This window comes from Prionailurus bengalensis, chromosome C2, assembly GCF_016509475.1.
Source record: "Prionailurus bengalensis isolate Pbe53 chromosome C2, Fcat_Pben_1.1_paternal_pri, whole genome shotgun sequence".
Classification (NCBI taxonomy): domain Eukaryota; kingdom Metazoa; phylum Chordata; class Mammalia; order Carnivora; family Felidae; genus Prionailurus; species Prionailurus bengalensis.
In genome coordinates this window covers 149,486,656-149,511,324 of record NC_057350.1, presented here as the reverse complement: position 1 = coordinate 149,511,324, position 24,669 = coordinate 149,486,656, and the positions used below count along the sequence as shown (strand labels likewise).

Below are 24,669 nucleotides of genomic sequence, written 5' to 3'. Positions count from 1 at the left end.
TTTTTTTTAAATAGTAACCATCTGGTGTCAGTACAGAGGTAGCTTAGTGGTTTTAATTTATATTTCCCTAATGTCTAATGAGGCTGAGTACCATTTTCATCTGCTTATTGGCCATTTGGATACTCTTTTTTGTGTGGGGAGTAGAGTTGGGATGAGGGGTCCTACTATGCCTCAGGGTCTTGCATAGTTTGAACTTCTCACTGTCACCTGGAAGAGAGCCTGCAGGGTTTCTTATAGGCCTGTCCAGCTGTGGATCAATACGAGAAGAGGGAGGGATGGGGCTGTCCCCATGTTTGAAAGCTATCAGCAAATAAAACATCACTAATGGAATGACACTCTTTATTACAATGTCTCTAAAGTGTGTAATGGTGAGAAGATCATAAACCTTAATATTCACTGAAATAATCAATACTTACCTTGTTGCATGCACTTGGAACACTAGATAAATAAGCACAAAAACAAGATACTGGTGTTCTTCACTCTTTAGGTTAGTCCAGGGAATTAACCTTTAAGTGTGATTATGTTCTGCTTGGTTGTACTGTGACTGTTTTATGAGTGAAAACTAGAGTTAGAATTCCAGAGAAAAATTCAATTATTTTTTCTTGTTTTGTTTCTTAAATTCCACATATGAATGCAATCATATGGTATTTGTCTTTCTCTGATTGAAGTTATTTCACTTAGCATGATATCCTCTAGGTCCAGCCATGTTTTTGCAAATGGTGAGATTACATTCTTTTTTATGACTGAGTAATACTCCATTGGATATATATACCACATCTTTTTTATCTGTTCATCTGTGGACAGACACTTTGGTTGCTTGCATATCTTGTTTATTGTAAATAATACTGCAGTAAACCTAGGGATGCATATATCTTTTCAAATTAGTGTTTTCATATTCTTTGGGTAAATAACCAGTAGTGGAATTACTAGGTCATGTGATAATTCTATTTTTAGTTTTTTGAGGAACCTCCATACTGTTTTCCACAGTGGCTGCACCAGTTTGCATTCCCACCAACAGTGCAAGAGGGTTCCTTTTGCTTTACATACTCACCAACACTTGTTCTCTTGTGTTTTTGATTTTAGTCATTCTGACATGTGTGAGGTAGTATCTCATTGTGGTTATGATTTACATTACCCTGATGATAGGTGTTGTTGAGCATCTTTTCATCTGTCTGTTGCCATCTATATGTATTCTTTGGAGAAATGTCCATTCATGTCTTCTGCCCATTTTTAAATTGGAGTGTGTGTGTGTGTGTGTGTGTGTGTGTGTTGAGTTGTAAAGGTTCTTTATGCATTTTGGATATTAACCCCTTATCAGATATATCATTTGCAAATAATTTCTAAAGAAAAGAAAGAGACAAACGAAAAAACAGACTCTTAATTATAGGGAACAAACATGGTTACCAGAGGGGAGGTGGGTGAGGGGATACGTGAAATAGGTGAAAGGAATTAAAAGTATATTTATCCTGATGAGCACTGAGTAATGTAGAGAATTGTTGAGTCACTGTACTGTACACCTAAAACTAATATAACACCTGTGTTAATTATGCTGGAATTAAAAAAATTTTTAAATAAATATAATTATTAACACTGTTCATTTACTCATAACAGTAAACTAAGTATGGATCCTTGGCTACCTAAATACTTATAAGCTTAAAGAATATGTCTTACATAGGGGTGCTTGGGTGGCCCAGTCGGTTGAGCGTCTGACTTCGGCTCAGGTCACGATCTCACAGTTTGTGAGTTCGAGCCCTGTGTTGGGCTCTGCGCTGACAGCTTGGAGCCTGTTTCAGATTCTGTGTCTCCCTCTCTCTCTCTGCCCCATCCCCACTCATGCTCTGTCTCTCTCTGTCTTAAAAATAAATAAAACATTAAAAAAATTTAAAAAAGAATATGTCTTATGTAAATTATTTCCTCTCATTTCTCACAAAGACTATGGGATAGAGAGGAAAGGCATCATTTCATATTTGCTTTTATAATAAATGTAAATGGCTTGCCCATAGTTACTGCTTTCTGGGGCAGTAATTTTATTTTTATTTTTATTTTTAAAAATTTTTAATGTTTATTTAATTTTGGGAGAGACAGAGTGAGAGTGAGTGGAGAGGGACAGAGAGAGAGGTAGACACAGAATCCAAAGCAGACTCCAAGCTCTGAGCTGTCAGCAAGAGCCTGATGCGGGGCTTGAACTCACAGACCATGAGATCATGACCTGAGCCAAAGTTGGATGCTTAACCAACTGACCCACCTAGGTGCACTGCAATAAGTATATTCTTAATCCCCTTTATCTGTTTTACCCATTCTCCACCCAACTCCCCTTTAACAAACCACCAGTTTCTTCTCTGTATTTCAGAGGGTTTTTTTTTTAAGTTTATGTATTTATTTTGAGAAAAAGAGACGGAGGGAAAAAAAAAGCGAGTGGAGAAGGGGCAAAGAAAGAAGGAGAGAGAGAATAGGAAGAGTCTGAGAATAGGCAGATCCTGATGTGGGGCTTGATCCCATGAACCATGAAATTAGGACCTGAGCCGAAATCAAAAGCTGGAGGCTTAACCAACTGAGCCACCCAGACACCCATAAGAGTCTGTTTTTGTGTCTCCTTTTTTCTTCGTTTTGTTGCTTAAATTCTACATATGAGTGAACTAATATGATATTTGTCTTTCTTAGTCTGACTTATTTCACTTAGCATAATACTGTCTAGGTTCATCCATGTTGTTGCAAATGGTGAGATTACATTCTTTTGTATGGCTGAGTAATATTCCATTGTTTGTATATACATCACATCTTATTTATCCCTTCATCTACAGATAGACACTTGGGTTGCTTCCATATCTTGGCTATCATAAATAATGCTGCAGGAAACATAGGGGTGTGTGTGTGTGTGTGTGTATATATATATATATATATATATATATATATATATATCTTTTTGAATCAGTGTTTTGTTTTCTTTGGGAAGAACTTTCATTTGAAAGTCAACCAAATGTTTCAGACAGGTCCTCTGGAAAGCTAGTTAACGTCTTTTGCAGCCATGAACTTACTCTTATGCTTCCATTTCTTGACAAAACCTCTTGAAATAGTGTGGCAGTCCTGGCTTTCAGGAGGTTGACAACACTTTGTAGAAATAGACACAATCTTTTCAGGATGGCTGGCAGAGTCACCAGGTGACACGGCTGCAGGTTGAGATGAGGAGCATGTTTCTTCACCAAAGCAACAAAGCCAGATGTGTCGCCAGGCATCACAGATGCTCTGTCTGAGCCCAGAGTGCCAAGATTTTTATTCCGCCTGAGTTTGACAAAGAAATTCTTCACCATGTTAAAGGCATTGACTGAAGATTCTAAAAGAACTTCACAAAGTAGCAATTCTGTCTTGATTATAAGAGCTTGTTGACAGGAGTTGACTTTGGCTGTGCAAGTAGAGGTGTCTCTTCATGTTGTTATATGCAAAAGGGACATATTCTGACATTAAATAAATGCCAGAACAAAATAGCATTTATGAAACAAAAGTAGATAGTACATAATTTTTAACAAATACCGATTTCCATATTTTTATGTTGAAGTAATAACACATACATACATAATTATTTGGTATCTATCACATTACTATGGGATTTGGGGGGTGTAACATACCTTTTTTTGGCCTGACAACGCTTTTGTCCTGGGTTGGCTCTCTAAAAGCTTAGCCATCCTACCTATATCACTCAACTTTTGCCACAATAATGCTTTGTAACAAAGCTCTCCAAAACTCAGTGACTTCTAACCATAAGCATTTATTCTCATGCCTGTGGGTTGAATGGGCTTGGCTCCAGGCAGTGAGTTGAGCTTAGTTCTATCCCACATGTCTTGCTTTTGGGCTCAGACTGGAGGCTAGTGGCTACCCAAGGCTTCTTCTTTACATGGTGAATCACCAGAACGAAAGCCATGTGATACTGCATAGTATATACAGTACCTCTGTTTGCTTACATTGTAGTGGTTGAAATGAGTCCATGGCCAAGCCTAACAACAGTGGAGCAAAAATACGTGCTCAGCTCACAGCAGAAGGAAGGAGAATTAACATTTGCTGTAACCTAAGGGATCCCACCTCCTTTAAAAGCTTTCTGTGGGCCCCACTCAATGACTTCCATTTATTTCTCATTGGCTATCCCTTTTTGCAAAGGAGGTCGTGAAACATAATTTTGGGGGGCTGAGTACACTGCTGCCCCCCTAAAATATAGGGTTTCCATGAATGAAAAGAAAAGAGAGAAGGTAAATTGGATGTTAGAATTCTCTGCTGCAAGAGAAGTTTCTCATTCATTCGTGAATTAAACAAATATTTTTCAAAGTTTAATATGAGACAGGCCTTGTTTTATTTTTTATTTTTTATTTTTTTTAATGTTTATTTATTTTTGACAGAGAGAGAGAGAAAGAGACAGAACATGAGCAGAGGAGGGGCAGAGATTGAGGGAGACACATGTCTGAAGCAGGCTTCAGGCTCTGAGCTGTCAGCACAGAGCCCAACGCAGGGCTCGATCCCACAGACCGGGTGAGATCATGACCTGAGCCAAAGTCAGACGCTCAACCGACTGAGCCATCCAGGCGCCCAAGACAGGCCTTGTTTTGATGATGTAATTTATATGAACATGTTACATGGTTGCAGGAACCCAAGGAGGTGGACTGGACAGGGTTAAGGGTTCTGATTTGTCAGATGAGGAACTTTGAAGCCTGTGGGAGAGAGGTTGCTCTCCCGAGTACCTATGCTTTGTGAGCAGTAGATTCAGCATTGAACCCCAGTCTTCTGTCTTATTCTTTTACTCAGAAGCATTTGCTGAGTAACTACTTGCTGCTAGGCAAATGGAGGATGAAGACCCAGAATGGTCCCTTCCTCTAGGGAGTTCAGGGTCCATGAGAGACACTAACAAGATCATATTTGCAATAGAGTAATCTCAGGGAACCTGCTGTTCCATGTCTTCAGGATAGAGAAGATTCAGGGTGGAAGTGAATGGGTGAGAGGTGGAAGTATGTCAGGTTAGAAATAAGAGTGTATCGAGAAAAGGCTTTTAGATGGAGAAAACCACTTAAGAAGATTTAGAAATGTAAGTGCCCTAAAGAAGTAATTATGAGTCAAACCTTGAAGGACTTTGAAAGCCATGCTGAGGAATTTGCATTTAATCCTGAGAATTACAGGGGAATAGGCCAGTGGCAAGTCCGCATTTCCTCTGTGATGTGCAGGATAGATTGGAGGGAGTAAAAGCAGAGCCTGGGACACTAGTTCTGAGGTCTCTCCAGGAGTATTGTGAATGAGACAAAAGTTTGAGCCAAAGAAATGGTAGTGAGAATGGATAGAAGGAGATTCCATAGTCATTTAGAATGGCCATTTGGGGGGGCACCTGGGTGGCGCAAGGGGGTGAAGCCTCCGACTTCAGGTCAGGTCATGATCTCACAGCTTGTGAGTTCGAGCCCCACGTCAGGCTCTGCTCTGACAGCTCAGAGCCTGGAGCCTTCTTCAGACATGTGTCTCGAGAGAGAGGGAGAGAGAGAGAAAAAAGAGAGAGAGAGGGAGTGCGAGAGCTCTCTCTCTGCCCCCCCCCACTTGCACTCTAGCTCTCTCTTAAAAATAAATGTTTAAAAAAATTTTATAGATAAAAAAAATAGAATGGCCATTTGGATGTGAGAACCAAGGAAGAAGAATTGCTTAGCTTAGCAGTTCTCAGCCCTGAGTGTGCTTTAGAATTTAAAAAATACAGATTCTCAAGCATTGGAAACTCTGATTTAGTAAGTCTGGAATGGAGCTAGACATGGAACCATAGTAAAGAGTGTACCCCTTGGGCAGCTGCCTGGGTTACAAATTTATAAGGACCCTAAAACATCATTAGAGCAAACTGGAAATCTGACTCCTTAGAACTGGTGAGGGTAAAGATAGACTCACTCCTGATGAAGTAGGAAGGGCCCTCTAGTAGAAATAGTAAAAATATTCCCCACTAGCACCAACCTGTCTCAGCTGAATGTTTCCTACTTGCAAGATCCACTGTGTAACCAGAGGCCCTACCAGCACCCTGGGAAGGGCCAACTGCCAGGCAGCTTACATTCTGAAAGAAAGTAATATATGGAGTGCTGCTTCTAGAAAGGAGGGGTGTATTGGTTATCTAAATTGAAAAACTCTTAACATAGCACTCAACAAGTTGTCTATCTCAGAAAAAAAAATTACAAGATAAAACCCAAGGGGGATCAACATGTGTAGTCTTTTTTTTTTATTTTTAAAAAAAATTTTTTTTTCAACGTTTTTTTATTTATTTTGGGGACAGAGAGAGACAGAGCATGAACGAGGGAGGGGCAGAGAGAGAGGGAGACACAGAATCAGAAACAGGCTCCAGGCTCCGAGCCATCAGCCCAGAGCCTGACGCGGGGCTCGAACTCATGGACCGCAAGATCGTGACCTGGCTGAAGTCGGACGCTTAACCGACTGTGCCACCCAGGCGCCCCAACATGTGTAGTCTTAAATACAGCAGCCAGGGAAGGCTTCACTGAGGAGGTTACATGAGCAAAGACCTGAAGGAGATGAAGGAGCAAATACGGGGCATTTCGGTCAGAGGGAAGAGTAAGTGCAAAGATCATAAGGTGGCATAGGGCCTGGAGAATGCTAGAAACAATAATGAGGAGAGTGTCTCCTGGGGCACAGGCAGTGAGAGAGTGCAGGTGCTGATGTTGGACAAGCAGAGTGTGGAAGGACTTGCCGGGCTCCTGTAGGACCTGGGATTTTTGTACTCCGAGGGAGATGTAAGTCTCTGGAGGTTTTGAGCAGAGGAGAGACAAAACCTGATTTACGGTTCTCTCAAGCAACTCTTCTCCAAAGTAATTTTATTCATGTGACCAGGATGGATTAAGTTATACTATAGCAACAATTTTTGAGTCTTAGTGGGTCTAATGGTTAAACGCATAAGTTTATTTCTCACTCACTCTCATATCCAGCGAGGTCTTGTGGAGGCTCTGCTTGTCATAGCCACCCAGAGACCCAGGCTGACGGGGGCTCCACCTTGACATAAACTTTTCAGTCACTGCATAAGAGAAGGAACATGGCCAGTCATGCACTGGCTTTTATAGCTTCCAGCCAGAAGTGATGGCACTTCTACTTAACATCTCATTGGCCAAAGCTACCCTTTCATAGAGAGCGCTTCATGACTAAGAGCTCCATTGGTACATATGTATGGGTAGTGTGTGTGTGTGTGTGTGTGTGTGTGTGTGTGTGTGTGTGTGTTTGAGATTGAGGGGTGTGGAATTTAAGGGAAGTCCTGTTTTCCTGGCAGAAAAGAATAGTTAGACCCAGAGTTATAAATCTCCACCTCCCACAAAACTAAGTTTGGTTCAGAACTTTAAAATGACCTTTTTTTTTTTTTTTTTTTTTTGTTTTCTGTCATCAAATCTTCAAAGCCCAGAAGGCTGAGTCTGATTTAAGTCTCAAGTTCAAGGTATGAGATGCTGTCTGTACTTCCAGCAGCTCTGCAGGAAAGCCCTGTCCCCAAGCGCAGGCCTTAGGCCTGGGAAGTCCCCCTCAGGTGGGGGAGGAAGTGGAAGGCTTACTTCTTTGCAGTTTCCATAGCTTCTCCTATTTACCTTTTCTTGCACTGAAATATTCACCTGTTGTCCTTTCCCATCAGGCTGGCCACTGGTTTTCAGAATGAGACGTGAGCAGCCCATTCATGTTATAGAAAGACCCCTTAAGGTGTGAAAAGAAACATTTAAATTTCTATTTCTGCTATATTAACCTTATCCTTTCAAAATTTTGTTGTTTTTGTTGTCATACGTTTAATAATTGGTAGAAAACAAAGTGGTACACTTAAGTAACTTGTAGGTAGGTAATACACATATTGGGGGATATATTCAAAAACTTATTGCTACTGAGATGAATAATATTAAAAGTTTGGAGCCTCCTAGGATAGATTATGAGTCCTTTGAGGCTAGAGACAGTATGTGCTAATTTTTGTTTCATGTACATACAGAAAGATGCACATATCTTAAGTACTACAGCTTGATTTATTTTCATTTGTAATTGATACCAAAATTAGTAGCCAGATTGACAAACAAAAAACACTAGCAACACCACAAAAGCCCTCTTCATATCTCCTTCCCAGTCCTGACTTTCCCCTAGGTAGCCAGTCACCTGACTTCTAACAGCAGATATCAACATTGCCTGTCTGTGTATTTCATGTAAATGAAAGCCTAAGTAGGCCTGTTTTCCTGGCTGGCTTCTTTCCCTCTATAGAATGTTTGTGTGTGACTGTTGTTCACAAATTGCCCTTGCTATAAGGCACTCTGTTGTGTGAATACACCACAATCTACATATTGTTTCTACTATTAATGGATATTTGGGTTGTTTCTTGTACAGGACCATTGCAAATAATGCTGCTGTGAACTTTCCTTTACATGGCTTTTGATGCACATGTGTAGGCATTTCTGTTGGCTAAAGGTCTAGGATTTGCTGGGTCACAGGGCTCATGTATATGCAGTGTAAGTAGATAGCCAGACAGTTTTCTAATGCAGTGGGACCTCTTACTTGTTCTTGACATTAACACCAATCACAGAGTGTGCGGCGAATAATGCATGGAGAGTGAGGAAGCAGGGGGGACAGGGAACAAAAACGTGCATGTCAGAGACTGTCAGCATGTAGACATGTTGGGTCACAGAATCACAGCCATGGGCATGGCCCTATGCAGGAGCACGTTATCACGGAAGTAAATGATCACATCTAAGGTACTATGGACCAGTGGTCAGAATTATAGCACTTCAGAGCTGGAGGTGCTTTTTCTAGGCAGGATTCTGTGAAGGGCCCCTGGAGTCACTGTAGATCCACGTGTGTCCTCAGTTCAGCAGGGCCAGAACTCAGTTTTACCTGCTTACCCGGCTGTGGGTCTTCCTGGACTACTGACTGCTTCCATTCAGTCTGGGTTACAAAAGTGGCAGTTGTTCATTTACAAATGGAGTTCCTACATTCACCCTCTGGGCGCTTCCTTAGCTGAGCAGAGTATCAGGTGAACAAAATAAGGCTGAACTTGGGAGTCTCCCTTCAGAATGCAGGATTTTGACTCTCTGTTCTTATGTTGACAGTTCACCTGGCTAGGGCAGGTCCTAGAACCGTTATGCCCAAGTGTGTCCCATGAATCCACAGAAAAAGAGTTTAGCATCCAGTAAATCTGGAAAAAACTGGGCACTTTCCTCCTTTCTCTGAAAATCTCAATGCATAGTAGTCGCATTAAAGGCTCTGACAAGTCCTACTGCCAAAAAGAGAGAGTCTGTTTAGCTGTGCTCAGTGTTCTCAAACTTGGCCAACAGAATCCTTCCCTCTTAAATTCTTTTGATACATAACAGATAAATTCTGAAGAATACCACAAAACGCTTTGAAAACATTAATTTAAAGGAATATGTCTGCTCCACTCCCTAGTGTAGTGTTTTTCATACGGTACTTATTAGTGGATACTATTGAAATTAACATAATTATTTGAGCCCACTGTTACAAAAATTAAAATGGAATAGAATAGAAAACATCAGAGGGCATCACATGTAATAATGTTTTATAAAACTTGGTTTTAATGACATTTATACATAAATGTGTGTAAAGAGTCACAGCCAAGAATCTACGTCTTCTTCTTTTTTTTTTTTAATGTTTATTTATTTTGAGAGAGAGAGAAAGAGAGCATATGGGGGAGGGGCAGAGAGAGAGGGAGCAAGAGAAAGTCCCAAGCAGGCTCTGTACTGACAGTGCAGAGCCTGACGCAGGGCTTGAACTCACGAACCATGAGGTCATGACCTGAGTTGAAACCGACTGAGCCACCCAGGCGCCCCTAGAATGCACACCGCAGTCAGAAAAGGAGACTCAAAAGACCACATTATTTCCTCAGCAGTCTGCATGAGACAGTCTGCCTCACTGTCCTCATCCAGGGCTCAGGTTCTTCTGTGCTCCCCTTACCCCCTAATCCCCAGAACTCTGCAGTTCTTAGCACTGCATCCTGCCTCCTGTTGCTGGTTTATCAATTTCTTCCTCTTCCTCTCATGCTCTAAGGAATAGGCTTTTTGGTTTGCGAGAAACGACTTACTCGCTATCCGGCCTCAGGAAAGTCACTTCGGCTCCCTAATCCTGTTTCCTCACTTGTAAAATGGTGATGCTAAATTTTCTCTCTTAGGACTGTTTGTAACGATGAAATGAAATAATCTGTGGAAAGCATCCAGAACATAAAAAGGACTGAAGAAATTCCTTTCCCTTCCATTAGTCTCCTGGCCATCATACACAATTTAAGGAAACCCTCTGAATATTTGTCCTCCTTTAGAAGCACTGTCATCAGTGACAACCTCAAAGCATGGCAGGTGACTCCTGGGAAGCCGGTTTCAGACCATCTAGTGATGATTCTTGTTAGTTTCCATCTCAGAGGGTAATTTTTCCAGCTGGTTCCCAGATTCTGTCAGTGCTGCTGCTGACTCTTCCCTCTTAAGAATCCTGAGATCCAAATGTTGGACTACGTAGGGACAGAGGTCTCAAAGACATCCAGGCACCAGTTAACGGTGACTCAGCTGTTAAATGTCACTCAGCTGTTAACAGAGGGACCGCCCCCCCTGCCCCCCCCCCCATTCCAGGACTATGGACTCCAAGCCTAGCCTTCTCTCCAACAAGGAGCATGCAGACCCTTAGGTCCTGCTTCGATTGTGGCCCAGGGGACACAAACACTCTATGCATCCATAGCAGAGGGATCGGTATCAGCCGCTTTCTTCCAGCGACTTATACACTGATTAGTTCTCAAGGGGGAAAATGTCCATTGTGACAAACGTCCAAAGTGATAAAAGGATTTTCCTACCATATTTCCTTCCAAAACGCCCTTGGGGCTGAGCCCAAATAAGGTTAGGAGACGCCAGTGAAAAGACTTATCTTTCCTTGGCTTTGCAAGGAAGAGCATAGTTTTGGCGACCCTCGATGGGCCGGCCCCGTCCTCCCCTTTCCCCGCTCCTTCCCCCCTCCCTCCCACGACTGCCCGGGCTCGAGGAGCACCCTCACACCTCGGAGGAGGAATCGAGGCGACTTGCCAGACCCTGCTCCGCGCGCCTTGCCTCAGATCAGCGCGGGGCGGGCGGGACCCATTCCTTCCTTGCACCTGGGCCCCTGCTCGAGGCGGCTGTGGCTGCCAGAGCCCGGGTCAGGGCTTTTATTGTGAAAGGAGCTCCCCCTCCCTAGCTTTCGGGGAAGTGGGGAGGCTGGGCCGGGACGCACAGCAGGGACTTCGCAAACTCTGCAAACGCCCCTAGTTGAACGCGGAGGCTCCCGGCTGTGGAACGGCTCCTGCAGAACCTCAGATCCTCAGATGACACGCAGACTCCTCGTGCATTCTCCCGGAGCTCCTCTAACAACCCCACCTGCAGAGCATCCCCGAGCGCGCTGCGCACCCAGGAGTCGCGGGGCCACTTGGCTGCTGGGAAGCTGTGGACGTCCCGTCCGGGAAAGCCGCGTCTAGGGAAGCCTGGAGAGTCACGGAGCAAGTGGCGACCCCGGGGCGGTGGGATGAGCCGGAGAGCCAGCTGAGAGCTCCCAGAAGCGGGCCCAGCCACTGCGGGGGCCATGGTAGGAATCTCAAGAGGGGACCCTCGGGTGGGCGGATGGGGTGGGCACCCAGGCAGGTTGCCGGGGACAGTGCGCACAGCTCTGGGTGCGTGGAGCCTGCGTGGCCTCCCGGAGCTGGAATTGTTCCGGAAGGTGGCTTGGGGGCTGCAACGGCTCTTATTTCTGCACCTAGGAGGAAGCGAAGGGGGCGAAGGGGGGTGGGGGGAGTGGGCGGCAGTGAGGGGGGCTTCGAGAAGCTGGGCAATTAGCTTTGCTGCTTCCCTAGGCGGGATGCCCGTAATAAGGGAGCTTTCATTATGGACCCGTACACCCTGGCTGAACCTTAATCCACGCAGAAATAGATTGGGCCTGGTAAGGGTCTAGTTCCTGGCGCCATCTCCTGGACCGCAGGGCAGGTGTGGGAGTGCCGGTTGGTCTGGGATGTTATTCAGGAAGTTGAAGAACTTGTGAACCGTTGCCTTTCCACTGATAAAACTCACAGACACCAACAGGCGGAAAAGATAGACCCTTTGAGTGTGAGACCCAGGCTACTTGTGCAGCCTTAGGAAAGGGACTTCCCTCAGGACCGGCTGCTGCTTAGCTCTGCTTCCAGGTAGAAGCGACCTGCAGCCCCCACCCAACCTGCCTAGGGGGGAGGGTATCAGACACCAGAATGAGTTTGAACTCTGAAGGAACCCACAGGGCTCTTCTGTCTGCTATGACTCACTCCCTCTTCCCGCTCGTAAGCACACAGAGGTCAGATTAGAGCTCACTGGAGATACTTCTCAGGGAGCTTAGCTGTGGGCCTGGTGTTTAGAAGGGTGCCTAGAGATTCTTCTGTAGGATGGAGGGTCTCTGAGGGAACAGCCCCCTGGATGCAAAGGTGTCCTGGAGTTGTGGGGACCAGAGGCCAAGAGCTGGTCAATAGGAGGCTACACTCTCTCCAATGCTCATAGGTTTCTTTCTCAAGCTGCTAAAGAGAGAGAAATAATGGAACCTTAAGGTTGAAAGGGGGGAGTTGGGGCACCTGGGTGGCTCAGTTGGTTAAGCGTCTGACTCTTGATTTCAGCTCAGGTCATGATCTCATGGTTCGTAAGTTCGATTCCCACCATTGGGGTCTGCACTGACAGTGTGGAGCCCGCTTGGGATTCTCTCTCTCTCCCTCTCCCTCTTCTCCTCCCCAGCTCACGTGTGTGCACTCTCTATCTCTCAAAATAAATAAACTTAAAGAAAACAAGAAAAGGGGGTGTAATCAGAGGCACAGGACGTGAAACTGAAAAGTATGGAGATTTTTTTACTGCAAAATTCCACGTTCAGGGGCAAAACTATTGCCAGAAGAGGGTAGGGGCCAAAGCCATCAACTCAGAGGGTTGTTACAGGTCTGCAGGAGTCTCTTGATTTTAAAGGTGTGTATGACAGCATTCAGGCTGCTTGCGATGGAGGTGAGGTGATCAGAGAGAGAAAGTACCTGCTGTCTGCTCTAGCAGCCTAAGGATGCATCAATGTTTGCTCCACTGCCCGCATGGGCTTCCTATCCTTGCGAGCCTATAGTCTCCTGGCTTCTCATCCTTAGTTAGGAAGAAGACTTGAGTCTGAATTTCATTTGAGTCAGGGTCCACCTGCCAGAGAGAGGGGGTGGCCTGATAAGCAACCTCTGGCAGCAAAATGGCCTTGGAGATCTGAAGGTTTCTTTCGCTTCAACCTCTGAATGAAGGGTCCTGTGGTCCAGAGGCTGGGGGCCCAAGGTACAGCCCGTCACTGACCAGAACAAGCACTGGAGGAGGTGGGGGGCTGATCCTTTGGGAACTTCAGTGTCTTCTTCTGTAAAATGAGAGATTGAAGTAGATGTCCTCTGAAGTTCCATTTAGCTTCAAAAGTAGATGGTACGTGAATCATTTTGAGGTTGGATCCCAATCTGTTGTTGACTTCTCAGCATGTACAATTATGATGGTGCTAGGAAGAAGTGGTTCTCAGCCCTGGCTCAGACTGCTCCCCAGACCAAATCCAGACCAGACCCAGACCAAGGGATTTGTTTTTAAGGCTGCCCAGGTGACCCTAGTGTGCAGCCAAGACTTAAAAGCACAGGGCTAGAAGGCTGAGGGAATAGGAACTGCACTTCCCCAGATATCCCTGAATCTGTAGAGCTGCCATCCCTTGAGATAGTCCTAAAATAGAAGGTGTCGGTGAACTTCATCTGCAAATGATACATCTAATATGTCCCTCTTGCAGGATCATTCCACAGAGAAACCTCTCGTAATTCATTAAAACCGAGATGTGAACTTCCCCAACGTGTTTGAATATGGTAGCCTTTATCCAGTAATTCCTTAACACTGTCATATTACTGATCCAAGGCACGTCAAACGAGAAACTCTGGGTTAGAAATATAAAGCTGAAAGTCTGGTGTCCTTAGATGTCTTTTTGCCAAAGTGAACACTGAGCTGCAGGACCTGTGAGGGTATTTTTTGATCATCCTGAAGGGGTATGGGTCTAAGATTGGGAGACACTTGCTATCTTTCCTTACAATGATGGCAGGTGACTTGGTGTATGCCATGACTCAGAACTCGGATGAAAAATATTGATAGAAAAAGTTAAGATTATTATTGCCAACTTTAAAAAATGTTTTCTGGGGCGCCTGGGTGGCGCAGTCGGTTAAGCGTCCGACTTCAGCCAGGTCACGATCTCATGGTCTGGGAGTTCGAGCCCCGCATCAGGCTCCGGGCTGATGGCTCGGAGCCTGGAGCCTGTTTCCGATTCTGTGTCTCCCTCTCTCTCTGCCCCTCCCCCGTTCATGCTCTGTCTCTCTCTGTCCCAAAAATAAATAAACGTTGAAAAAAAAATTTTTAAAAAAATGTTTTCTTCCTGGGGTGCTTGGGTGGCTCAGTCAGTTAAGCATCCGACTTTGGCTCAGGGCATGATCTTGTGGTTCATGAGTTTGAGCCCCACGTCGGGCTCTGTGCTGATAGTTCGAAGCCTGGAGCCTGCTTTAGATTCTATGTTTCCCTCTCTCTCTGCCCCTCTCCTGCTCATGCTCTTTCTCTCTCTCAAAAATAAATAAACATTAAATAAAATTTTTAATAAAAAAAATAAAAATAAACCGTTTTCTTCCTGATCATATATATGCCCATACTGCCAATTTCTATAGGTAACCATGTATCATTTTGGCATATTTCCTACTCTGATTATTATTATTATTTTTTAAATGTTTATTTATTTTTGAGAAAGAGAGCATGAGTGGCGGGGGTGTGGGGGTGTGTGTGGGGGGGGGACAGAGACAGGGAGACACAGAATCCAAAGCAGGTTGCAGGCTCTGAGCTGTCAGCACAGAGCCGGACTTGGGGCTCAAACTCACTGAGATCATGACGGGAGCTGAAGTTGGATACTTAACCAACTGAGCTACCTAGGCACCCCTGAGTATTATTTTAAAGAGATGAGATTATACCAAACATGCAGTTTTTTAGTTTGATTTGTTTTACTCCACTTTTTGTCAAAACACATTCCATGTCTGCATCTCCAAAAAATACTCATAACCATACTTTCAATGCTCAGCACCACGGTTTTGATAATCATCTCTCTGCTTGTGGACTTTAAGTTGTTCCCACTTTGGAGCTGTTTTCAGTGGTGCGTGGCCAGCTTCTGATTATCCGTGGACTTGGGAATATCCAGGACTGAGTGCCTGGGTAAGTGGAAATCAGACAAGCTCACAAGAACAAATTATTTTAGCCTCTTTAGAAAAGATCTTACTGCAGTTACCTTCAAGGGCCCAGAGTGTGGGTGTGGGAGGCATTTCCTCTTGTCTGTCTTCACTCTACACTGCAGTATGTTATCAGACAGGCAGCCATGGAGGGAAGAGGGTCCCAGGAGAACTCACACATGGGTCAGTTCTCCTCAAAGGAACCAAGAGCTAAAATCGCTGGTGGTTAAGACTTAGAAGGGAATCTCTAGGTGAAGGAGCTGAGATCAGAGAAGGGATGTGACCTTCTCAGGGTTACTCAGAGCTCTGTTAGAGCCCAGTTCTCCTAGTCCTCCATAGCCTCTTCATGTACTTGAGGCATTTGGTGCAGCTTGGAGTGGCAAAGGAAAAGACACAGGGTTTAAAATCAGAATGAGGTTTGTGCCAGGCTAGGCTACCACACGGCCCTGGGTAAGCACTCCAGTACGCTGAGCTGCAGGCCCCTCTGTAGCATGGGCTTATAATAACAGACTATTACAGGGGCGCCTGGGTGGCTCAGTCGGTTAAGCGTCCGACTTCGGCTCAGGTCATGATCTCGCTGTCTGTGAGTTTGAGCCCTGTGTCAGGCTCTGTGCTGACCGCTCAGAGCGTGGAGCCTGCTTCGGATTCTGTGTCTCCCTCTCTCTGCCCCTCCTCCACTCACTGTCTGTCAAAAAAAATGAACAAATGTTAAAAAAATAAAAAAAAAAAAACAATGGATCATTATAAGGAGCAAATGGAAATCAACAAAAGTAAAACGCTTGATGCCCCAAAGGTGCTTTAAGAATGAGGGCCTTACAGAAGATCCACAAAATAGTATTCTTCTTGTCAGAACCTAAATAAAACAAACGGTAAGGAAGTTGCTGATGCATTTTCGTCCACGACTAGTCAAAGAGGGGCTACTGGGACACTTCTGTAACTATGGATCGTATGCAGACAGATTCTATTCTAAAGCAGTTCTCTTGCTCCTTTAAATCTTTCTTCTCACCAGGCAGGAAATACCCAGGCTTCAGGAGATGTTTGCCCAGTTTGTGTGCCCTGGGCCTCCTTGCTGAACACTGGATGAGCATGCGGTCCCCACTCAGCCACAGGCCCCTGAGGTCTAATGCTGGGGTGCTCCAGCCAATCACCTGGCCCAAGTTTCTCAGGCTCACCTGAAGAAAAGAGGTGAAACTCATTATGGAATCAGAACTGGGAACAGTGACATTCCAGCCCTTGGAGCCCATGGGGAATTTGATACCCTTTCTCTTGTGGGCACCCCTGTAACCTGCTGCATAGATGAGCCAGGCTCTGCACAGGACTGACCAGGGAGCAGAGGGTTGTAAATAATCCACTGGCCCTAATTAGCTGAAGAAGAGGTTGGTTCACAAAGCAGTGGGTTGGGAGTGGGGGTGGGGAATAAGCTTCACAAAGAGATGAGTTCCTTAGTTGTTTCAAGGGCCAGAGAAAGAAATGTGCTTCAAACAGGCTTCAAAGATGGCGACAGCCCCCTCAGAACAGACCTGGGAGGCCCAGCCCTCCCTCCCACCCAGGGTACCAGTGTAGAAACAGAGTGCATCAGGGTTCTTCAAGGCCCAGGTGCTGTGAGAAACCTGGGCCGTCTTTGCTTGGATCCCTTTTTGATGTGATTGTGGATGTGTTTCCATCTGGGGAGCTTGGGGTGCCATCCCCCTGTTGTCTGGATGGGCCTACACAAGTCTGCCTCTGAAGGACCATCTGGCCCGAGAGTGAGGATAAAACAGTGGTTTGTGGGTGAGCCCCCGGCTGCCCTTCTTCTCTGTGTGGACCCCCACCCCCAACACACACATACAGATACAGACCCTATTCTTTGAGGTGGCCTGGGATATGGCTGTATTCCCCGGGGGGCCCAGCCAGGTGGCCCTGGAACTGCTCACTGAGTGGAAGCTGGAAGGTGCCTTATGATAGCAGCTGGTGAATTCAGTGGTGACTGGGTGTTAAGAGTGAAAGGGAGGGAGAAGGGGAAGTGGAGGGTGAGGAAACAGCAGGAGCCTTACACTGTTCTCTAGGCCTTGACTGGTTCTCAATGAACATGTGTCTCTTCTAGGCAGGGCTTGAGTCTGTCCCAGTGGCTTTGGAATTCTCAAGTGGCCCATCTAGAAGGCCATGAAAGAGGAATTCACAATCTTCTGTTACAAGTGTATCCGTGTTCTCCCTCTCTCTTTGCTGCCATGCCGTTCATCCATCCATTCAGAAAATACCCTCTGTAAGCCAGACATAGTGCTAGGGCAGAAAATTCAAAGATGAGTAACAGAGACCCTGTCCCTGGGGAGTATGTGGTCTGGTGATGCCATCTGTGTGTGCATGCCTATGTGGGTGTATATGTGGGGCACAGCAGGTGGTAAATTCAGGGCAGAGGGAGGCACAAAGAAATGTTTCTGTCCTGTGAGCTAAATGCTCTGATGCGGAGGCAGAGAAGGGCGCTTCTGAGGAGTGGGGAGGCAGGGGGAGTGTCTAAGGATGGCTGAAGAAAAGAGAAGCCATGATTATCTATTAGAATAGCTAAACAGCAAAACGCCCTAACAATTTCAAGTGCTGGCCAGGATGCGCAGTAACTGGAATGCTCACACGTTAAAGGTAGATACGTACGGTGATAGAACCACACCGGAAAACAGCTTGTCAGTTCCCTGTAAAGTTACATACGCACTTCCCACAGAACCAAGCAACCCTCTTCCTGTGTATTTACCCCAGAGGAATGAAAAACATTTGTCTACACAAACACCTGGATCCAAATGCGTACACTAGCTTTATACATAATTTCCCCGAACTAGAAGCAAACCAAATGTCCTCAACTGTAGGTTGGACCAACAGGGTGAGATCCAGCCATACTGTGCAGTAAAGACAGCAATCTACTGCGACACACAACAACGGGATGAGTCTCAAAGGCACTTGCTGCGCGGAAGAAACCCATCTCAAAAGGTTACCTACTGTGTGATTCCATTTATCTGACATTCTGGGCGACATGAAGCCACAGGTAGTAGAGAACAGGTGATGGCTGCCGGGGGCTGGGGATGGAGAGGCTGTGACTCCAAAGACAGGGCAAGAGGGAGGCCTTTGGAGCGACGGAACTGTTGTCTCCTGATTGTGGTGGTGGTTCTATACATGTGTGTCAAAACTCCTAGAACTGTCCACAAAGATTTTAGTTGTACTGTACCTTAAAATAACAGAACAACAAGAAGGGAAGGCAGTCTAGCAGAAGGAACAGCATGTGCAAAGCTCTGGAGGCAAAAGTGAGCTGTCAAAAGTTGGCTGAAAGTGAGTTCCAGGGGGAACCTCCTGGAAATAGGGCTGGAGACAGAGTTTGGCTCTTGGGCATGGGTGGATTTGTGTTAATTATCCGGAGGGCAGCGAGGCCAATGGAAGAGCTTTTGAGCATGGAGAGGTGAGATGGGTTTGCATTTTAGAAAGCAGTTTCAGAGGGAGGGGAGGCTACAGGGAGTGGAGGGGAGTGTCTGGGAAAGGAAGGTGATCTGGAAGGACATGAGGGAGGATGGACCCTGTGACTGGCCGGGAGGGAACAGGTGAGAGGGATATATTTGGGCTGGAGAACCGCTAGTCCTTGGTAACCTCAGATAGGGAGGCTGGGCAGGTCAGGAGTGACTTGTTTCTTGTCCAGGCATGCAGGTATACAGGCCTCTTGTCTGCTGTCTTGCTCTCTCTTCATTTTCATTTTTATTTATCTGATGGTGCCCTTTAGTCACACTCAAAAGTAATCATGATGTAGAAGTAACTGACTTAAAAATGATGCCAATCATTTTATTTATTTTTTTTTCAACGTTTATTTATTTTTGGGACAGAGAGAGACAGAGCATGAACGGGGGAGGGGCAGAGAGAGAGGGAGACACAGAATCGGAAACAGGCTCCAGGCTCCGAGCCATCAGCCCAGAGCCCGACGCGGGGCTTGAACTCCCAGACCGCGAGATCGTGACCTGGCTGAAGTCGGACGCTTAACCGACTGCGCCACCCAGGCGCCCCTGATGCCAATCATTTTAATTCTAGAAAACAGATTACTATGTTATATTCTTAAGACCTACAGTGAAGTGTTTGACTTTTCTCCCCTAACCTTCTAAATTGGTTCTGACCTTATAATCATCAAAGTAGGGTAGGGGCAGTCACAAGAATAAATGAGTATGGTGTTGGCTCTGTTGTCCCCTCCACCTTGCCTGTGGTCCCCAGTGCTCCCTGCCGGCCAGTGTGTGGCTCCTTCATCTCTCCGTCCCCAACTTCCCCTCCTGCCACGGGCTTGACTTTGGGTTTCTACTAAGTGGCCGCAGGAAGGGGCTATGTCACATGCTGTTTACTTGTGGGCAGTTTTTGTTTGGCTTTCGAGGGTGTTTGCTTGCAATGAGCAAACAGCCTCTTCCAGAGAGCCATCTGGAGAATTCAAATGCTTTCATTTTGGCTCGGACAACAGGTTCATGGCTCCATGTATAAAAGCCAAGTCAGATAGGGATTCTTTCAGAAATGTTATCAGCCAGAGAACTGGTGGAAGACATCAGAGGGGAGAGGACTAGAAGAGAGAAAGGGAGAGAAAAAGAGAAGCGTCAACGCCAGAGACGTGTGGATGTGAGATGAGGGCACTGAGGCTCAGAGACAGAAAGGACTGGCCCCATGGGGGAGCAGGCAAGAGCTCCTCACAGCCTGTGATCCTGGCGCTCAGGGGACGCAGGGCTCTGGGGCTGTCTCAGGCACGGTGTCCTGGGCTGCTTTCAGCAGTGTGTTGCCCTCTGGCAGAGCAGTGATGTTTTCCACTGTCCTGGCCAACGAAGTCTCACTGACACCGTCTCTCTCCGTGCTTCACATGCCGGGCATCAGCCCCGTGCTCCTGCTGTGGGGGGCGGGGGTGGGGGCGTTAACAGCAGAGCAAACCCGGCTGATCCAGTGGCTGGCCTTGCCTCCATCCAGACTGGTTTTGCACCAGTGCTGGGCATTCACTCCCAATGCATCAGGCACTGGCGAATTGTCAAGACATTCTGTCTCTTCTATCTCATTTTCCACATTTCCTGGAAAGAGATTGTCCATGTCCTTCATATACATAAACGAGCAGCATATACCTCCTTCAATAATCTCTACAATCCAGCTAAGTTCTTAGGCGGGCAGTGTTGTCTATGGCCATCTTCCCATCTGGACTGTAAACTGAGGGCAATAATTTAAAAACTTTTTAAGATCGCTTTAGTACTTTTAAATGCTTGGTGCCATGCTTGAAGTGGGAAGAGAAGACCCAAATATAGCCAAATCAAATATAGTCAATATCAGAGGGTCATAATTTCAAAAAGCAGGGCACCGAGCATGGCACTGGCTCACTCTTTTTCCCAAAGGAGATGAGGGAATTCCAGCCCCAGGGAAAACGTGATCACCGATGACCACCCAGATGGAGGGAAGCAGGGGAGGGAGGTCAGGTAGGGAGGAGCAAAAGTCTCAAGCTGTGCCCAGGCTGGGGTGGGGCTCGGGGTTGTGTTGTCTGGGATTCTGGACGCACTGGAGGTGGAGGCTGTAGGCAGTGTGAGGGCTCGAGGCTGGGATGGCTGGTGAATGGGCCATTTGGACGTCCATGCCTGTGCTCTGAGGAAGGTGGGCAGGGCACACACGCTTCTTTCTCTAGGACAGAGTGGCTCTGTTGTCTGTCCATACAGAGGCTCAGTGTGTACCTCCTGGGGGAACTGGACCCCGGCTCAGGGACTGGCTGGCGGCAGGGGTGGCCTCCTAGACAGTCTGAGCACTCCCTCCCGGCCTCCCTGTGCACCAGCCACTGTCTGCAGGGCCCCGGGCCCAGTCAGCTCACGCAGTCAGTCACCGAGTTCTGTCTCGCCCTCCTCCCCCTACTACCCTCGCTTCGCCTGGCACTCTAGAGATCCTGTTGCAACTACAAAGACGCTATTGTATTCCTTTTTTTCCCCCCAGAACATTCTCTCTTGAAATTCTAGTTAAAATCCCATCATTTCCCTTTGGGGTGGGGGTGCAGATGGCTGACTGGGCAATGCCACTCTGTTTAGTCACTTCACTGAGAGGGGGGAAAGGCTCCTGGCCCTTTGTTCACATGCACTCACCCCCCCTTACAGTGGCGCTCACTCCCAGGGTGGATGGGTTTGAACTGTAATTGTCGCAATAGCTTACTTGATACGGTTTTAAAGCACGAAGGGTTCAAAGGGTGTTTTTCTCCCTCAGATTTTTATTTAAATTCTAGTTGGTTAACATACACTGCAATATTGGTTTCAGGAGTAGAAGTCAGTGATCCATCACTTACATGCAACACCCAGTGCTCATCACAAGTGCCCTCCTAATACCCATCCCCCATCTAGCCCATCCCCCACCCACCTCCCTCCACCAATCCTCAGTTTGTTCTCTATTGTTAAGTCTCATGGTTGGGATGCCTGGGTGGCTCAGTCAGTTAAGCATCTGATGTCCGCTCAGGTCATGATTTCATGGTTCATGAGTTTGAGTCCCCCTGGTGAGCTTGAGCCCCGCTTCGGGTGAGCTCTGCTTCTCTCTCTCTGCCCCTTGTGGGGTTCTCAATCTCTCTCTCTCTCTCTCTCTCCCCGCCCCCCCTCTCTGCCCCTCTCTCACTTGTGCCCTCTGTTTCTAAAAAATATATATATATCTCTCAAGGTTTGTTTCCCTCTCTCTTTTCTTCCCCCCTCCCATATGTCCATCTGTTGAGTTTCTTAAATTCCATGTATGAGGGAAATCATATGGTATTTGTCTTTCTCTGACTGACTTATTTCGCTTTGCACAATATGCTCTCGTTCCATCCATGTTGTTGCAAATGGCAAGATTTCATTCTTGTTGATGGCTGAGTAATTACACTGTATATATATATATACCATATCTTTATCCATTCATCAGACGGTGGACATTTGGGCTCTCTCCATTGTTTGGCTCTTGATAATGCTGCTCTAAACATTGGGGTGCAAGTATCCCTTCAAATCTGTATTTTTGTATCCTCAAGAGGTGATTTGTAATCAGAATTAAATTCAAACCCTGCTTACTACCTTGGGCAAGTCACTGGACCTTTAATCTCAGCCTCAGTTTCCCCATGAACATAATACCACCCCCTTGTGAGATTGTGTGCTTGACGCTATAATGAGGAAAAAGCATTTCATATCATGGTCATGAGCATATACCAAGTGTGCAATTAATGAGAGCTGTGATTACATAGTCCTTAGACAACAGACAGGGCTGCAGAGGCCTGAGCCTCTACAACTGTTAGTAGGATCCCTCAGTGCCTCAAGGGGAGTAGGAGTGGGGAGTAGCCTTGGACCCTAGCTCCAATGCATAAAGGGTTCTAGAATGGGGGGGTATATGCTATAAAGGGGATTCCATTATATCAGCCCTCCCTACAGTGGTGAACTAGAGAAAGATGGAATCAAGTGATAGAAGTAAAAGGGTACGTCGTTCGAGGGTTCTTGACCTGGAGTCCATACATAGAATTCAGGGGAGCCCTACACCTGACTGAAGAAAAGTTACATCTTTACTTTTACTAAGGAAACCCCTAACTGAAATGCAGTGTTTCTTTAATAAGGAATCTAGGCAAGAACCAGAATAGTGTTAGCAGGACATGCGACCTTGTCACCAGGAGGAATCACGGATATTTTATGTCATGACAGTGGAGACACGGACTTTGAAGCATATTCTTTTCTCCTGACTGCTTTGAAAGTGCACTTGTTATTAGATGTGCTGGTAGAAATGTTATTTAATGTATTGATAAAGAAGAACGTGTATTATTATACCATACATTTATTTTTTTAGGTGACTGTCCTAACTTTATTTCAGCATATAGTATATTCAATACAATGTATTCAATATAATTGATTGCCTTTGGAACCCTATGACTTTTATTTTGTACATTTAAAGAAAGCATCCTGAGAAGGGTCCATGGCTTTACTAGGTGACTAGAAGCGTCTTTGGTGCTAAAAAGATTCAGAACTCCTGCTTCTGTGTAGGCATTCATCTGTGTGATCTGATCTTGGCAGTGTGCTAACGGCCCCCTTTGCCTAAAAGTATCTTCCCTCGGCCTCTACTCCAGGATCACTTAAAAAATATTTTTCAACAAACTTCTTGTGTGTACTAGGCACTCTCCTGGGTGTCGAAATATAATTTCCTCTCAGTACTAATAACAACATATATTTGCCCTGGGCTTTGTGGCTTTCATATAGATTATCTCATTGAATCCTTAATCCTTCAACTGTTAAGGCTGGTGTCATTAAACCCATTTTAGAGATCGGTAATAGAGTAATTTAGAGAGCACTGATGCTGAGTAATGGCCAGGTCACACAGTTACCAATAGGAAGGACTTCACGGTGGGCCCTCCAACCACCGATGCGACACTGTTTCCAATCGATTAGCCTGAAAATTTTCACAATTTAGATGTTTCATCTTGATACCTGGTCTTTGGAAATTTTCTGTTAAAAGGAAATATCCTTGGAAATTAGTTCGTTGTGGAGGGTGTTGTGCTGAGAATCTGAGTCCCAGGTATATCGTCTTCAAATATAGGAGAGGCCTGAGGGTGGGCTGGGTGCGGATTTGGGAAGGCCTGGGAGCAGGACCGCCTTGGGGAATGGTGCGTGGGGGCAGGAGACACAGTGTGTTAGAGCAGGGTGTTGGGGATAAGGGAGGCCAGTGCTGAGCAAAGGAGCCCTGACACTGAGGGGGAGCTCTTAAGCCCAACTCGACTCTCTCTGTGTGTTTAGCTTGAGGAGCCTCCAAAACGTTGGGGGCCGAGCCCCCGACATCTAAGCAGCATCTCCACGAGGACACAGGGAATCCCTGTTTCTGGACCAAGAGCACGTGCGATGGACAAGCAGAGCGTTTCTTTGTATCGTGAGACTTTTTCCTGTTCTGGAGCACTGAGAGGGTCCTTGAGGCACCCCTGGGCACTTCCTGTTGTCTCTTGTCCCTGCCTATGGCTTTCTGCCTAGTTTGTGAACCCCGGGAAGACAGCAGCTCTCCTGCAGCTCCCAGTGTGGATGCAGAGGAGGTGCTCAGCAAGTGTTTTAATTGGGTGGTAGCCTTCCATATATCACATTTAAGTCTTTCCAGAGCTGTCCAATATAAATTCTGGAGGTGATGAACATCCTCTATTCTGTGCTGCCCGTCATGGGAGCCACTACCCACATTGGCTATCGAGTACCTGAAATGTGACTAGTGTGACCAGGAATGAAGATTTCAAATTTTAATTAATTTAAATGTAAACAGTCACATGTGATCAATGGCTCTTATATTGAGTGGTACAGCTCTGAACCAATAAGTATAAACTGATGTGCAGATAGAACTCAGGCTGCTGGCACAGTGAATGAAGTAAGCTGGATATAGTGGAAAAAAAATCAATCTGCTTTGTTTTCTCAAGTTTTATTGAGCCATGGTCAACGAAGTGTTTATCTTCTATGGAAGACAATAAA

At 45.9% G+C, this 24,669-nt stretch overlaps 1 protein-coding gene across 2 annotated transcripts in view; it reads left to right on the top strand.

Moving 5' to 3' along the window:
- Nucleotides 1-11,113: 11,113 nt before the first annotated feature.
- GASK1A (golgi associated kinase 1A) overlaps nucleotides 11,114-24,669 on the top strand; it is a 61,153-nt gene continuing 47,597 nt past the window's right edge. The window contains exon 1 of one of the 2 annotated variants that reach the window (XR_006299541.1): nucleotides 11,114-11,568. Coding sequence is in view for 1 of the 2 variants with exons in the window: in XM_043595619.1 (XP_043451554.1) it covers nucleotides 11,566-11,568 (3 nt within the window). In the remaining variant the exon portion in view is untranslated. The remainder of the gene's footprint in view (nucleotides 11,569-24,669) is intronic. The other variant, XM_043595619.1, reaches the window with a different exon arrangement.